The 14,446-nt window shown below is 40.8% G+C and overlaps 1 protein-coding gene across 3 annotated transcripts in view; it reads right to left on the bottom strand.

Annotated features, from left to right (window-relative positions):
• Window positions 1-14,446, bottom strand: part of ARHGAP10 (Rho GTPase activating protein 10) — a 314,695-nt gene that overhangs the window by 93,782 nt on the left and 206,467 nt on the right. For all 3 annotated transcript variants that reach the window (XR_013446509.1, XM_078069295.1, XM_078069296.1), the window contains 2 exons: window positions 6,870-6,975; window positions 5,268-5,427 (listed from right to left, as the gene is read on the bottom strand). Coding sequence is in view for 2 of the 3 variants with exons in the window: in XM_078069295.1 (XP_077925421.1) it covers window positions 5,268-5,427; window positions 6,870-6,975 (266 nt within the window). In the remaining variant the exon portion in view is untranslated. The remainder of the gene's footprint in view (window positions 1-5,267; window positions 5,428-6,869; window positions 6,976-14,446) is intronic.

Below are 14,446 nucleotides of genomic sequence, written 5' to 3'. Positions count from 1 at the left end.
GCCCTCAGGGACTTGGGGAGAGACTAGGAGAGGGTCACATTATAAACACAAATTCCTTTTAGGACACTACAAATGTATAAAATAGCAGAATGGGCTCCATTTCAACAAACTCTATTAACTCCCAGGAGGGTTCTTTCCATCCCTAAGTTCCTCTAAAGAGCCCCCAATCCCAGAAATTAGCTAACCGAAAACTAGAATTGAAATTGACTGGCAAACTGTATACACGTCAGGTGCTAGCAGTCCTACCCTACTCTTTCCCTCCCCTGTCCTGTCTGCTCTGCCTTTTCCTCCCGTATGTTCTGTCATGCGGGAAAAATACAATGTAGGTCTGTACTTGTTAGCACCCATTCCCCAACGCTCACTCATTGAAGTCGACTTCAGCTCTTGCTCTCGACATTTTACTCTTGGGAGTAAATACTCGTGCTCTCCCATAGTGCCAGCATCCAGCATCACTGGCAAGGCCCCTTGACAACCCTAACACTGAAACTTGCCTGGGTTTCTTCTGGCTCCTGTTGTAATAGGAAAATCTTGGTGTTTCTCAAGGATATTGCTCTTAACCTTCTCCTAGTGATGAGAAGCAAAGGTTTGGGGGTCAAACAACCCTTAGTTCAAACCCAAGCCTCGCCACTCACCAGCGGTGTGCCCATAAACAAGCTAATCTCTCACCCTTCAGCTTTCTCCCATGGCATAAAGGGACAATATATGTAATAAGAATTCTGTATATATACAAGGATACTATTACATATGCATGCAATAGGCACTTTATATGTTTTACTTTATATATTTACTTTAAGTATCTGTATCTATTTTATCTATTTTAAGTAACTGTATCTATTTTACATGCTCACATGTAAACACTAGGGTTACAGGAGGTTAAGTACCCCATGTAGTAGACCGAAAGCATATAGCACAGTGAGCACACTCTCCTATGCCAATATCATGCCTTTTTATCTTATCTTCTACTTCCTACCACTAAATTCTCTCACAAATTTGAGCCCCACATCTCTGTTTGTTAGACATCCAGACAGCTAAAATTCAGCACATTAAAAACTGAACTCTTGGGGCGCCTGGGTGGCTCAGTTGGTTAAGCCACTGCCTTCGGCTCAGGTCATGATCCTGGAGTCCTGGGATCGAGTCCTACATTGGGCTCCCTGCTCAGCAGGGAGTCTGCTTCTCCCTCTGACCCTCCTCCCTCTTGTGCTCTCTCTCATTCTCTCTCTCTCAAATAAATAAATAAATAAATAAACAAACAAACAAACAAACAAACAAACTGAACTCTTGCCCCAAACCCATTTTTCTCCCTATTTTTATTAATGACCCTAATATTCTCCCAGGTCTGGGTCCTCATTTGTGACCTACTGACCATCATTCCTAACACATTGCTTTGAGACGGCCCACCAATCCAGTCCCTGGACTGTGTCCACCGAGCCTTGGGAGATGAAGCCTGCTCCCCTTGAACTCCCACTCTCACTACCATGTCCTCAGCCATGTGACCTCTTACCCGGTCTGTTATTCTTCCACCTTCTATTTGCTAACCTGATGCCAGATTAAACTTCCTGAAGCAGTTTACCTAAAAACCATGAGAGGCCCTGGTTATCCAAATGAAATCCAAAAGTCCTAGGGTGGCATTCCCAACCTCCTTACACCTGGCCCAAATCTCTTTCCAACCACATCTCATGCCCCTCACAATTGTTCCAACAGAAGTTGCATTCCCAGACGCACACATATTCTCGGGGCTTCTCTAATTACATGACCTCCCCATACCTGAAATGTCCTCTTAAAACATCTCCACCTGCTCAAACTCCATTCTAAAACCTATTCAAACCACCTAGTCAGGAAACGTTCTAGAATCCTCACAGTCGGACATAAATTCTCCTCTGAAGTTTCAGCAGTTTCTCTGCATCTCTCTGAGAGCGCTCTTCTCCACTGCATCTTGCAATTACTGGTGGATAGATCCTTCCCCTGCCAGACTCTTCCCCCAAATCTCACATCACGTCTGACTCCAAGCAGGCATTCACCACAAACACACTGCATTAATCCATAAGAATTATACTTTGTCAAGAACAAAACTTATGGGGCGCCCGAGTGGCTCAGTTGGTTAAGCATCTGCCTTTAGCTCAGGTCATGATCCCAGGATCCTGGGATGGAGTCCCACGTCGGGCTCCCTGCTCGATGGGAAGCCTGCTTCTCCCTCTCCCTCTGCCCTACCCTCTCCCTGCCATACTCGGGCTCTCCCTCTCTCTCTCAAATAAATAAGTAAAATCTTTAAGGAAAAAAACTTATGTAAAACTGATAAATTATAAGGCACAATCCCAACTTGAAAATCTGTGGGAATTTTGCAGTACCCTTTTCCACCTGGGAAATGCAATTTTCTGGCTTGCACGGGAAGAAAGACCTTGATAATATTTTTGGCCCGTAAACGCTTCTTTTAAAACAACATCTTAATGTATTGTGTGGGAATGAGGCCAAAACATGTGGATTAAGTTTCCTATAGAGTACATATGGGTTTTATGAAAACAGCAAAAGGCTAGGATAAAATGTGATCTCCGAGGCAGATTAACTTTGGTCTTTTTCTAACTCTAAAATTAATCTAGAGCTTTCTTGCTTTAATTATATGCTGAAAGTTTCCTCTTTTGCTTTAGTGACGTTCCTGGTCAGAGTCAACATTTTTCACATTCCTAGGATGAAAAAATAAGTAACTGAGGAAAAGAAAAGGCATTCCTTCTATTGTCACTTTCCCCTCTGTCGGTTCTCCTTCATAGACACTACGTAGGCCTCTTCATTCCCTCTCTCATTGCGCCTATTTGCCTCCCTATCTATTATAACTCTTTCCTCCCCCAGAAGACTCTTCTTTTTAACCCTTCTATCCTCCTTCCTCTCTCTTTCTCATTTTGTTCTCGAACATTTACTAAGAGGAACCACATCCCTCCCTCACCACATTCAAGTCAAACACAAGATCTTTGGGTGGTAAACATGGCTCAGTTGCCAAGGAAACCTCAGGCTCCTATGGGTACATGCGTCCACGTGAAGTTTTCTGCACAACCACCCTTGTCAGTGGAAATATCCTTCCTCATAGCAGAGCCTAGACTCTGAAGTGAAGTCCAGCTGAGCAGGAACAAAGAGCTGGGAGTGAAAGTGGACAAGGATGAAATCAGAGACAAAAGAAGAGGAAATAGGGAAATTAAGTTCTCAGAAATATGAACTAATCCAAGCTAACAGCTCTCCACCCCCACCCTGTGCTTCCAAACTAAACCCACGCACTCAGTGAAGAATCTGAAACTCAATATCCCACCTGCCCCCTTCTTAATAGGAAGTCAGTGCTTCAATTCACATTGGCTACGCCTTCACAGCATTATCTAGCGTAGCCACAGAAAGGCAGAGGGGAAAAGTGAAAGCCCTCTCCTTAGCTCTATGGAGCTTAATCTCTGAGAGTGGGTCCAGTGTTATCTGCCATCACTATTATAATTGGTTCACCAATGCCACTTGGAAATTCTTGTAAGATTTGTTAACAAGGTGAAGGCGGCACTATCTACTTCCCAAGCAGAAAAATTGTGAACTTATCTTCTCAGCTTCAAATAAGAAAATAGGAAGCTGCAGGATTCAATGGAGATCCTTTTATCTGAGAGCAAGACCCAGAGCCAGTATTTTCACCAATAAACTGCGTAAAAGTTCCCTAATTGAGACTTAATCTAATGACAGCTATACCATTAAACATTGTTTCAAAGCTTGTGGGTCTAATTATTTCTTTTTCTTTTTAAAGATTTTTTTTTATTTATTTGAGAAAGAGAGCGAGTGAGCGGGGGAGAGGCAGAGGGAGAGAGAATCTCAAGGAGACTGCACTCTGAGTACAGAGCCCGATGTGGGACTCAATCCCATGACCCTGAGGTCATGACCTGAGCTGACACCAAAGATTGGACACTTAACCAACTGTGCCACCCAGGTGTCCTTAATTATTTCTTTCTCTAAAAACGATTATAGCCATCTTTCCTTAAAGCTGTCTGGATAGCTTAGGGTACCACTTGCTAGCTAAAAACAAACAAACAAACAAACAAAAAAACCCCAAACTTCTTACACCCATAAACAAGCTGCTTTTACTATCCTGGGCAAGAAAATCTCTGACCAGCTTTCACACTTAACTCACACAAGCTAGAATCGCTCTAGCAAACAGCAAATGCAACAAGGCTCTTACCGTGCTTTGCTCATGGAGGCTCTGTTTCTCTCCTTCCCACTCCTCTGACCCCCTTAAAATTTATTGAGTTCATTAATTCATCCAATAAATATGAACTGAACACCTAGTATGTACCAGGTATTATTCTAAGTGTAAAAAACGATCTCTGCCCTCAAGGATCTGGCAGGGAGAAACAGATAACTACGACAATAAATAAATTAGATAGCACATTGGACAGAGATAAGTGCTGTGGGATACAAGTCCCAAAATGGGGCACCATCCCAGACTGTGAGCTGCTTTCCATCAGGGGCTGTAATGTTCGTCTTCATAGCCTAGCACCTCATACATGCTTGGCATATAGTGTAATCTCAGTTGAAAACAAACAAACTACAAAAAACCTTTAATAAACAAATGAGTAACCAAGCATTTTAACAATTTTCAAATTCCCTATCTTAAAAGAAGTGAGGAAAATTATTAGCAAGGTTGTGATCTATAATGATAGTGAGAAAAAACCACATAAAAGTTCTTCAAAGAATCTATCATATTTTGTAAACTTCTGTAGTCCCCTGATTATAGAGAAACAAGTAAAATGATGTGTCACTAAGGAGATTATTCATTTTAAACCAGAGATTCTTAACCTGGGGTTCCCAGATTCAGGGATGCATGTGAATCCCCTGAAATTGTCAGCACAATTTGGGAGATAAGGCTAAGTTATATGTGTGTTTTTCTAGGGAGAATGTGACACAGATTGGCAAAAATATTTTCCCTAGGTTACAGAAATAGAGTTTGAGAAATCCAAAGATAGGACTGAAAGCTGCAAAGAATCTAAACAGTTCAATATTATATTGCAGACTGTCATTTGCATCTGGGTAAAATGCTGCTTCCTTAAACCAGTGAGATAACAGAAGACCAGGTAAACTTCAGATTTACGGAAATCCATCAGAAGACAGAAGCTCAGCAGGAACTTCTCAGAACCAAACTCATCATCGCAATAATAATAAAATCATTTAACGGTGGTGGGGAATCTTAGAGGCTAGTTTCACATGGTGATAAAGCCAAAACCAGGAATTCCCCTAAGGAAAAAACAAAGAGAGTTTACCTTTTGGTGGTTTTCAATTAAGATTTCCACCACGATGTTCTGAAACTTCAAATCCATGATGGCAGCAACAGTTTCTTCCTGGGGCCTCATCAGAGTTGGTCCAAACACCACTCCCAGATTTGCCACAGTCATGAGGTTCTGCTTGGAGTGATTTGAAACACTGATAAGGAAGGGGGCAGGGGGAGAAAGTCTCCGGTTAAAAGAGAGGCAATAGTTGGGAACGTACAATCTTCTGCAACTCTGTGTTTCCTTAAAAACAAGGAGTCAAGACACTCAATTGTCCTCCATGTCTGCTTCTGAAATAACAAAATCTGACAAGACCCTAGGGGATTAGGCCCCTGCCTACCTTCCTACTATTCCTCTCTTCTCGATGCTCTGCTCTAACCACAATGGCTTTCTTAATAATTCCATGTTTATGCTAGACTTGTGCCCCCCGAAGACCTTCTCTTACCATTCCCCTCTACTTAGAATATCCCCACTTTCCCCAGACTATTATACCCTTGGCTTCCAGGAATGACCAGATTGTATGGTATCTTTATCAGATTTAGCTTCACAAGCACACAGAACTTGGTCAGAGCACCCACATTCACCCCTTTGGCCCAATACATTGTGCAGTGAGCAACCTAGACAACTGTTCTCAGAAGCCCTGATGCTTAATTCAGGTCTCAATTCAAAGTTCCCATCCTCAAGATACCTTCCATAACAACACTCTTTAAAGTCCCACATTCAATCTATATTTTCTATCCCCTCATTTTTTTTAACCACTTATCACCTGAAATTATTTCATATTTTTATTTGTAATCTGTTTATGATCTTTTCCCTCTTAGAAAGAAGCGACTTCATGAAAGTAGGGAATTCATCTATCTTGTTCAACTATGTATCCACAAGCACCTAAAAAAGGCATTCAATAAATATGTGTTGACTAAATGAACAAATAGCTCCACTAGCAGTAGGACACTTGGCAGGTCATAATATCCTCTGGCCTTCAGTTTCTTTTTATACAAAATAAAAACATAATAAGATAACAAAAGAAAATTAAGAACATTCTAAAACAGCACTCCTCAGCCTCCTCTTACTTCCAAATTTCTATAATTACAGTGAGCTAAGAGTCATTTGTATTTGAAGAAAGGGCTAATTTCTCCACTAAATGATTAGATTTTGCTTGCTTTTTAAAGAGGGAATAAAAAGACTAGAATGGATCCTATGAAATAACTACCTATTACTGGATTAAACTAACTTAAAGGCCATGTGGAAACTTAGAGTTAGGTAGGTGTGAAACCAGCCTAAATTCGCTAACAGACTTATAATCACATTTCCAGGATCCGTGTACAGGGAAGTGTATAATATTCTCTTCTCTTACTTCCAATCAAACCCCAAGTTGCTGGCAGTGATGTTAAGCAAATAATTATACAACTTCACGAAAGCATCGTATTTCAATGCTCTTGTCCAAAATATACACAGTGATTCAACTGTCCAGCCTGCCTTTCCAGGCGTGGTCCCTGGTATTGTGTAGACAGCCCCACTTCCAACCATTATGAAGCCAAGAACCCCACATGGCACCCAGAGTAAAACAAAGAAAGTTAGGAAGAAAAAGGGGCTTACTTTGTTAAGTGTTTCACCAAAATGTCCAACATTTCTTTATTTTTCTCTGGCAGTTTGTGTACCAAGAAATGGATAGCATTAACACGAGATTCTGGGCTTCCACTTTCTTTAAAAAAAAAGAAAAAAAAAAACAGATTACTCAGAATCAAATACAGTCCCAGAAATCACCGATGACAACAGCTCATCTGTTCAACATCTTTCAACAGAGAATTTAAATGTATTTGCCACCTTTCCCAAAAAAGGGGGGGGGGGGCTATCTATTTCAGTGTGAATGCAATGAGTGCCTATCCCTAGGGTGATATTTAAGAACAGAGGACGACTACAGCTTCTCCTTCTTGCACTCTACACTTCAAGTCTGCTCGTCCCTTGAAGGAGACAGTCACTGGGTCACTGCCCCACAGTGGAATGCAAATAAAATAGGGGCAAATAGGTTCTTCCCTCTTAGGGTTGAGTTTTATCCCCCAAAAAGATACACTGCAGTTCTAACTCCCTAGTGTCTCAGAACATGACTGTTTTAAAACGTGCCTGGGATTTGTTTTAATCAGGTATGGTAAGAAATGCTGACATGAAAATGACTGAGTTGAAGGAAGAGTTTTATAATCATACCCCCTAGAAACAGGAGGCATGGTAAGCCAGGGTCAGCCAAGAGGCAGAGGGAAGAAGGGGGAAATGTGGGCAAGAGGTTTTATTGTGTTTTCCATGTGAGGAAGAGGCAAGGCAGAGTAAGCAGACTCAGGACTGGTTGGTTTGAATTATTTCAGCAGGCTCTGGAGCACAAGAGCTGTGCCAAGACATATGGTACCTGCCCCGAGGTGCTAATGGGCAGAATACTGACTTGGAGTGTAAGAGCCCAAACGACAGAGTCAAGGAGAGAAAATGGGCTCTGGATTGACTGGCATATGGAAAGCATGCTCAGTTTACTATCTCAAGGAATTGGTTATAGCCCCAGAAAGGGCGTTCTCCCTAGGATCAGTAAAGCCCCAGATGTCAAAACATCAGAATAAGACATGCTTAACATAATGACCTTATTTGGGAATAAGGTCATTGCAGAAGCCATCAGTTAAGATGAGATCATATTGGAGTAGGGTGGTCCTTTAATCTAGTATGTCTGGTGCCCTTATAAGAAAAGAAAGACACAAAGGGAAAATGGCCATAAGAAGATAGACACAGGGGAGAATATCATGTGACAACACAGGCAGAGACTGGAGTGATGTGTCTACAAACCAAGGAATGCCAAGGATTGCTGGGAACTACCACATGCCGGAAGAGGTAAGGAAAGAGCCTTCTCTGGAGCCTTAGAGGTTGGCCATGCCAACCTACACCTTGATTTTGGACTCCCATTCTCTGGAATTGTGAGTGAATGAGTGAATAAGTGAATGAATTTATTTATTTACTTATTGACTGAATGATTGATTGATTGAAGCTATTCAGCAACCCTAGGGAACTAACACACTCACTTTCCCCCTTAGACCTTGGAATGATTTATCCATGGCTCTTATTAGCAACATGTCCAAATTCCCTTTATTGTGTTCTTGACAGAAAGTATCAAACAAATCAATAAAATGCTTATTATTGAGAACTCCACATGAATTTTCAGGGGTGTCAAAGAAGTGACTGAGAAGAATTCAGCTAGCAGTTAGGCAGCAGAAAGGATGGTACAGACTGCTTGGAGGCTCACAGAGAGCTGGCAGGAGAAGCTGAGGAAAGGTTTCACATAAGGGAGAGCATTTGAGTTGGGTCTTGAAGAACAGGGAAGAATTTAAAGCAAGGCAGAACTGAGGAGGAAGGGGCACGCTCCAGATTCTGCAAACAGTATAAGAAAATGCACAGCCTATGCAGAGAGGGCGCCTTAAGCTTATGGAAAGGCAGAGGCCAAACTCTGGTTTGTAAAAGCAAATTTGAAGAATCTGTCTTTACTGTTGGCTTCTAAATCAGTCACTGCAAGGAAGGCTGGGAAGAGACAGGCACAGAGTCAAATTTGGGTAGATATACCTGACGTTTTCTGGAGGATGGATTCGAACAGGAAAAAAAGCAAATCAGGAGGGAAAGGCTATTTGGGCAAGAAGTAATGAGCCAGGAAGGGGGTGGGGGGGCGGGTGGTAGAATTACAAGTAAGGAAGTAGAGCCGGCAGGCAGGCGTTAGAATTGCTGCTTCCAACTGACAACAAGAGCAAGATACCTACTAACGGAGGCTTCTGGGCCTCAGTTCCTCATCTGCAAAATGAAGTTAACAGCACCATCTCCTAAGGCCATTCTGAGACTCAGTGAGGTAGCACCTGAGAAGTGTTGAGTGCTGGTGGCGGGCACAGACAGGTGCTCCCTCACTGTTAGCCATCATCTCTGCTGTGGTTTGCATTGCTCTTCCCATGTGAGAGCTCCCACGGAAGACATAGAATTGACAGGATCTAGCTGCAGACTGGCCGTGGGTCAGAAGGAAGAAGGCAAAAATGACCCATGTTTCATGCCTGGGTTATGCGGTAGTATGGTCAGTCCCCCAATAGACAGGAGCAGAGGAGACAAGGCTGGTTTGAGGGGGACAATGATGGGGGGAGTGACAGAGGAAGGGATGTTCAAGGGGCAGATATCTAGCAGGGAGCTGGGAATGGTAGGAGGCGTTAGAGATGAAGGTAGCAATGTTCTCTGGAGGGAGGGGACATCTGGCACGCGACCAAGGCTGCCCGACTACTTCAGAAAGCTAACAGAGCATCCTGTGGGGAAAAGAGCTCCATCGGGTTCATGGGAAATGCCAACTGGGGGCTAAACAAAGCACAGGAGGAGGAAGAGGAAGGAGGACCAGGAGGTTCAATATCATCAGAAAGTCAAGTGAGAAGAAACATGCAAGGCCTGGGTAGCCAGTGGTATCAAGAGTTAACGAGGGACTGAGGAAAAGCAAGACTGGGAGGAGGGCCTAGGCACCCACCACTAAGTTTGCCAGCCAGGAGTCCCTCTTTAGTTATACAAGGAGGTTAAAGAGTGAGTGGCTAGAAGGGACAGAGAGAGTGGGATTTCAGATCACTGGTTCAAATATCAAGAAATGGAAGGGAAGAGAGATAAAGCAAATCAAGAATAATTGACATATAACATTATATTAGTTTCAAGCGTACAACATGATTCAATTATTTGTATATATTGCTAGATGACCACCACAATACATCTAGTTAACATTCAATACCACAAAGTTATAAATTGTTTTCTTGTGATAAGAACTTTCAAGACTGGGGTGCCTGGGTGGCTCAGTCAGTTAAGCGTCTGCCTTCGGCTCGGGTCATAATTCTGGTATCCCAGGATGGAGGCCCACATCAGACTCCTTGTTCAGCAGGGGGTCTGCTTCTGCCTCTCCCTCTACCCCTCCCTGCTTGTGCTCTCTCTCACGCGCGTGCTCTATCTCAAATAAATAAATAAAATCTTAAAAAAAAAAAGGAACTTTTAAGATTTACTCTCTTAGCAACTTTCAAATACACAATACAGTGTTATTAACTATAGTCACCATGCTGTACATTCCATCCTCATGACTTACTTATTTTATAACTGGAAGTTTGTACCTTCCAACTCCTTTCATGCATCTTGCCCACTCCCCAGCCCCCAGCAACCGCCAATCTGTTCTCTATATCTATCAGCTTGCTTGTTGTTGTTTATCTTTTCTAAGGTTCCACATATAAGTGAAATAATACGGTTTTTGTCTTTGTCTGATTTAGGAATCTGTTTCTTCAAAATGATGATGGTTTTACTTTTTCCTTGTTGTAAAAACTAAATATCTACTGTTAAAATTTTAGAAAACATAGATGAAACAACTCAGTAAAAGCAATCACTAATAATTTGAAATACATATCGTTGAAAAAGAACATGCCATCAGACTATGAAGAACTATAAATCAAGCCGAAAAGAAAGAGACAAGCCAAAAGAAAAACAGGTAAAAGACTGGAGCAGGAATTCCAGGAAAGAGACCAGCCGTATGACCAATAAACATATGAAAAAGTGCTAAACCTCGTTATTTATCAGGGAAATAAAATTAAAACCACAATGAGCTACTACTACTCATCCATCAGAATGGCTTTAAATGAATACAGCACTAAGTTCTGGCTAGGATAAGAAGTAACTAGAACTGTCCGGCTCTAACTACGTGGGAACAATTAAACGGCACAATCACTTTGGAGAACTCTTTGGCAGTACCTATTGAAGTTGAACACACACATTCCAACCCACAACCCAAAAATTCTACTCAAAACCAAGAGAAATGCACATGAACGTTCACTAAAAGACACATATTAGAATGTTCACAGCAGTAGCACTCTTGATAATCCCAAAAGTGAAACCACCCAAGTCTCCATCAACAGAACAGATAAATGCATTGTGGTGTGTTCGTACAATGGAATCCTATACCACAAGGACAGAGAATGAACTGCTGATTCACTCAGCACGGAGGAATGTCACCAAGATGAGCAAAAGAAGCTGAATGCAAAAGAGGATATTCTAGATGATTCCATTTAGATACAATGCGAATGCAGCAGCAACCCTAACCTCTGGACCTATGGTGTCAGAAGTCAGCGGAGTGCTCGTATGTCATAGGGACCGTGTGGGTGTGAGAAAGGGTTTATGGGACTCTGACGATGTCTTATTTCTTGATCCAGGGCTGATTACACGGCTATCTTAATATGTGAAAATTCATTAAGCTGTATACTTACTATTCGTATACATTTCTATTATGTTTCAACAAAAAGTTCACTTACATTAAGCTACCCATAATAAAGGCTGGTAAATTTTAGGCTTAATCCTTTCAGAACTTTGCTTCCTTTTTCATAATGAAATGTGTGAATAGCCTATTGCATTTAATATACCATGGACATCTCTCCATGTCATTAAAAAGCACCACACCATCAACTCTCTGAACATTCGAGTTGCTTCCAGTGATTGTACAGTTAAGTCTGTTCCAGTTTACACTTCCAATAGTAATGCTTTAGAGTGAGGAATGAGGTTTCACAACACAGGACACAGTTGTTGCTAAAGACAAAGGAAGCAAAAAGGCTAAGAAATGAAAAGGCATCTGATAAGGCGGAATACAAATAATCAAATCATATTACATACTAAAAACTCTTAGATACAGGGACACCTGGGAGGCTCAGTCAGTTAAGCATTTGCCTTCAGCTCAGGTCATGATCTCAGGGTTGGGCTCCACACTCAGCAGGGAGTCTACTTCTCCCTCTCCCTGCTGTACTCTCTCTCTCTCTCAAATAAATAAAATCTTAAAAAAAAAAAAAAAAAAAACCTCTTAGAGATAGACTAAATTTGTCACTGAAATCAAAAGTACAACTATCTAAAGAGTTAGTAAGGAATATCACTCAGCCATAAAAACAGATGAGATCTTGCCATTCACAACAACATAGATGGACCTAGAGGGGTGAAATCAGTCAGTCAGAGAAAAATACCATAGGATTTCACTTAAATGTATAATCTAAAAAACAAAAGCAAACAAACAAACAAAAAATGCAGAAACAGACTCACAAACACAGAGAACAAACAGGTGGTTGCCAGAGGGGAGCGGGGGATCAGGAGATGGGCAAAATGGGTGAAGGGGAGTGGAAGGTACAGACTTCCAGTTACAGAATGAATAAGTGAGGGGGATGAAAGGTACAGCATAGGGCATGTAGTCAATGATACAGTGACAGATGGTAGCTACACTTGTGATGAAATTATCATAATGAATAGACTTGCCAAATCACACTGTTGTATATCTGAAACTAATTTAACACTGTGTGTCAGTACTTCAAATACAATACTTCAAAAAAAAAAAACCACAAATTAGGTGATAAATTATAATCAAGTTTTTGCCTGGAGTTAAAACCAAGATAATACCTTACTAAATCAAAGCTGGAGAAAAATGAAAGAAATTTTTTAAAAACAACATTTTCAATTCACAGCTTTAATTTTAAAAATAAAACTAAATTGGGGGAAATTTAAAGTCAGGACTCTGAAAAATAATTTTTAAAAATTCCAAAGGAATAAAAGGGTAACTGCCTATGATAAGAATTTCGTACATTCAAAAACTGAATATTTTATAAAACTTTGCACCAAAAAGCTACTTTTAACTCATGTTGTCTACCTCGTCATTAATAAGCATTTCTCTCCAAAGAAAATCTAATTTTAATATTTGGGGATTTATTACTTATTCAGAAACACAAGCTAGAGAAATCATTTCCCACTCTCTAAGGTTAAGGTTCTTCATTTCTAAAAATAGTAGAATCGGTTTTGAAAAATAGAATCAAAGCCTTCCACTTCTTTCTTTGAGTGCCCCTCCCACACTCATCTTCATTTGAAATCACACATGCATTTTTCTCAAGCCTACTTTTTCCCTCTTTCAAAAAGAAGAATATTTGGAAATAAGGTGCTTTTTTAATTATTTATTTATTTATTTTGGGGTGGTGGGGGAGCGGCAGAGGAAGGGAGAGAATCTCCAGCAGACTCCCCGCTGAGCACAGAGCCCAATGCGAGGCTCGATCCCAGGACCCTGAGATCATGACCTGAGCCGAAATCAAATCAAGAGACAGATGCCTAACCAACTGAGCCACCCAGGCACCCCTGCAAGTAAGGCTTTTAAAGTAAAACTACTTTTTTCTCCATTTTATTTGACATTAATCAGAAATCTCTACTAAATGGGCATCTCCATGTAGTTGCAACATAATAATAACTTAGAGGTACTCAAAAAAAGCTTTCTAAATGATAAAGTGCACAGTTAGATAAATTATCTTCAGTGGCTTATGCTATATGCATTTCATTATATTTTAATTTATATAAATTATATAATGAAAAGCATAACTTTTTTTAAATCTAGGATACTGAATTAATCATAACACCAAATTCCTAATATATGCCAGGGAATTAGGAGTTTACTGTAATAGCAAAAGCATTTTTAGTTGTGAAACTAGAAATCAGCATCCACAACACTTACTGTCTATGTGCTTATGATGCTGTGCCAACTAACAGAGACTGAAAAAGATAGGATCATAGTTTATTGGAGCTTATCAAAGATACCCAGGCAGATAAATATTAAATTATTTCAATATTTAAATGTCATAAGTCAATAGTACTGTAAGTTAAAGAAAGCATAGCAGTAAACATCCAAACACTTCCCAAGGTGCTTCACTCAACAGACACCAAGTATTCGAGTTCTTCCATGGGTGACCCTATCCACTGGGAAATGAATATATCCGGCTAAAATAGCTCAATGTCGTTAGGCATTCAATTCCTTTAATGTCCAGGTTTCCAAGTCCTTCCCAACTAAGACCACATGATTTTCCTGCTTCCCATGCAGGTTTACCAACTAGGATAGAATATTCCAGTTAGGCAAATACCAGTGCCCTGGATCCTCTAATAGTTTATATTTTTCATCATAAATGACTTAAGAGCTTTGTGATTATGATTTTGCTTCCCAGGTAACTTGACTACAGAAGGAAAACATACAGAACATAGCAAGACAAGTGTTCTTGTTCAGGGGGGAAATATTTTTGTATGATGTCACATTAGGCATCCAGGCTTCGGCGGTCATTCTCAAGCTAAGCTTAATATGAGTCCAATCCTGAATG

This window comes from Halichoerus grypus, chromosome 3, assembly GCF_964656455.1.
Source record: "Halichoerus grypus chromosome 3, mHalGry1.hap1.1, whole genome shotgun sequence".
Taxonomy (NCBI): domain Eukaryota; kingdom Metazoa; phylum Chordata; class Mammalia; order Carnivora; family Phocidae; genus Halichoerus; species Halichoerus grypus.
Note: the sequence above shows the minus strand (reverse complement) of the source record. Positions and strands in the feature narration are given on the sequence as shown.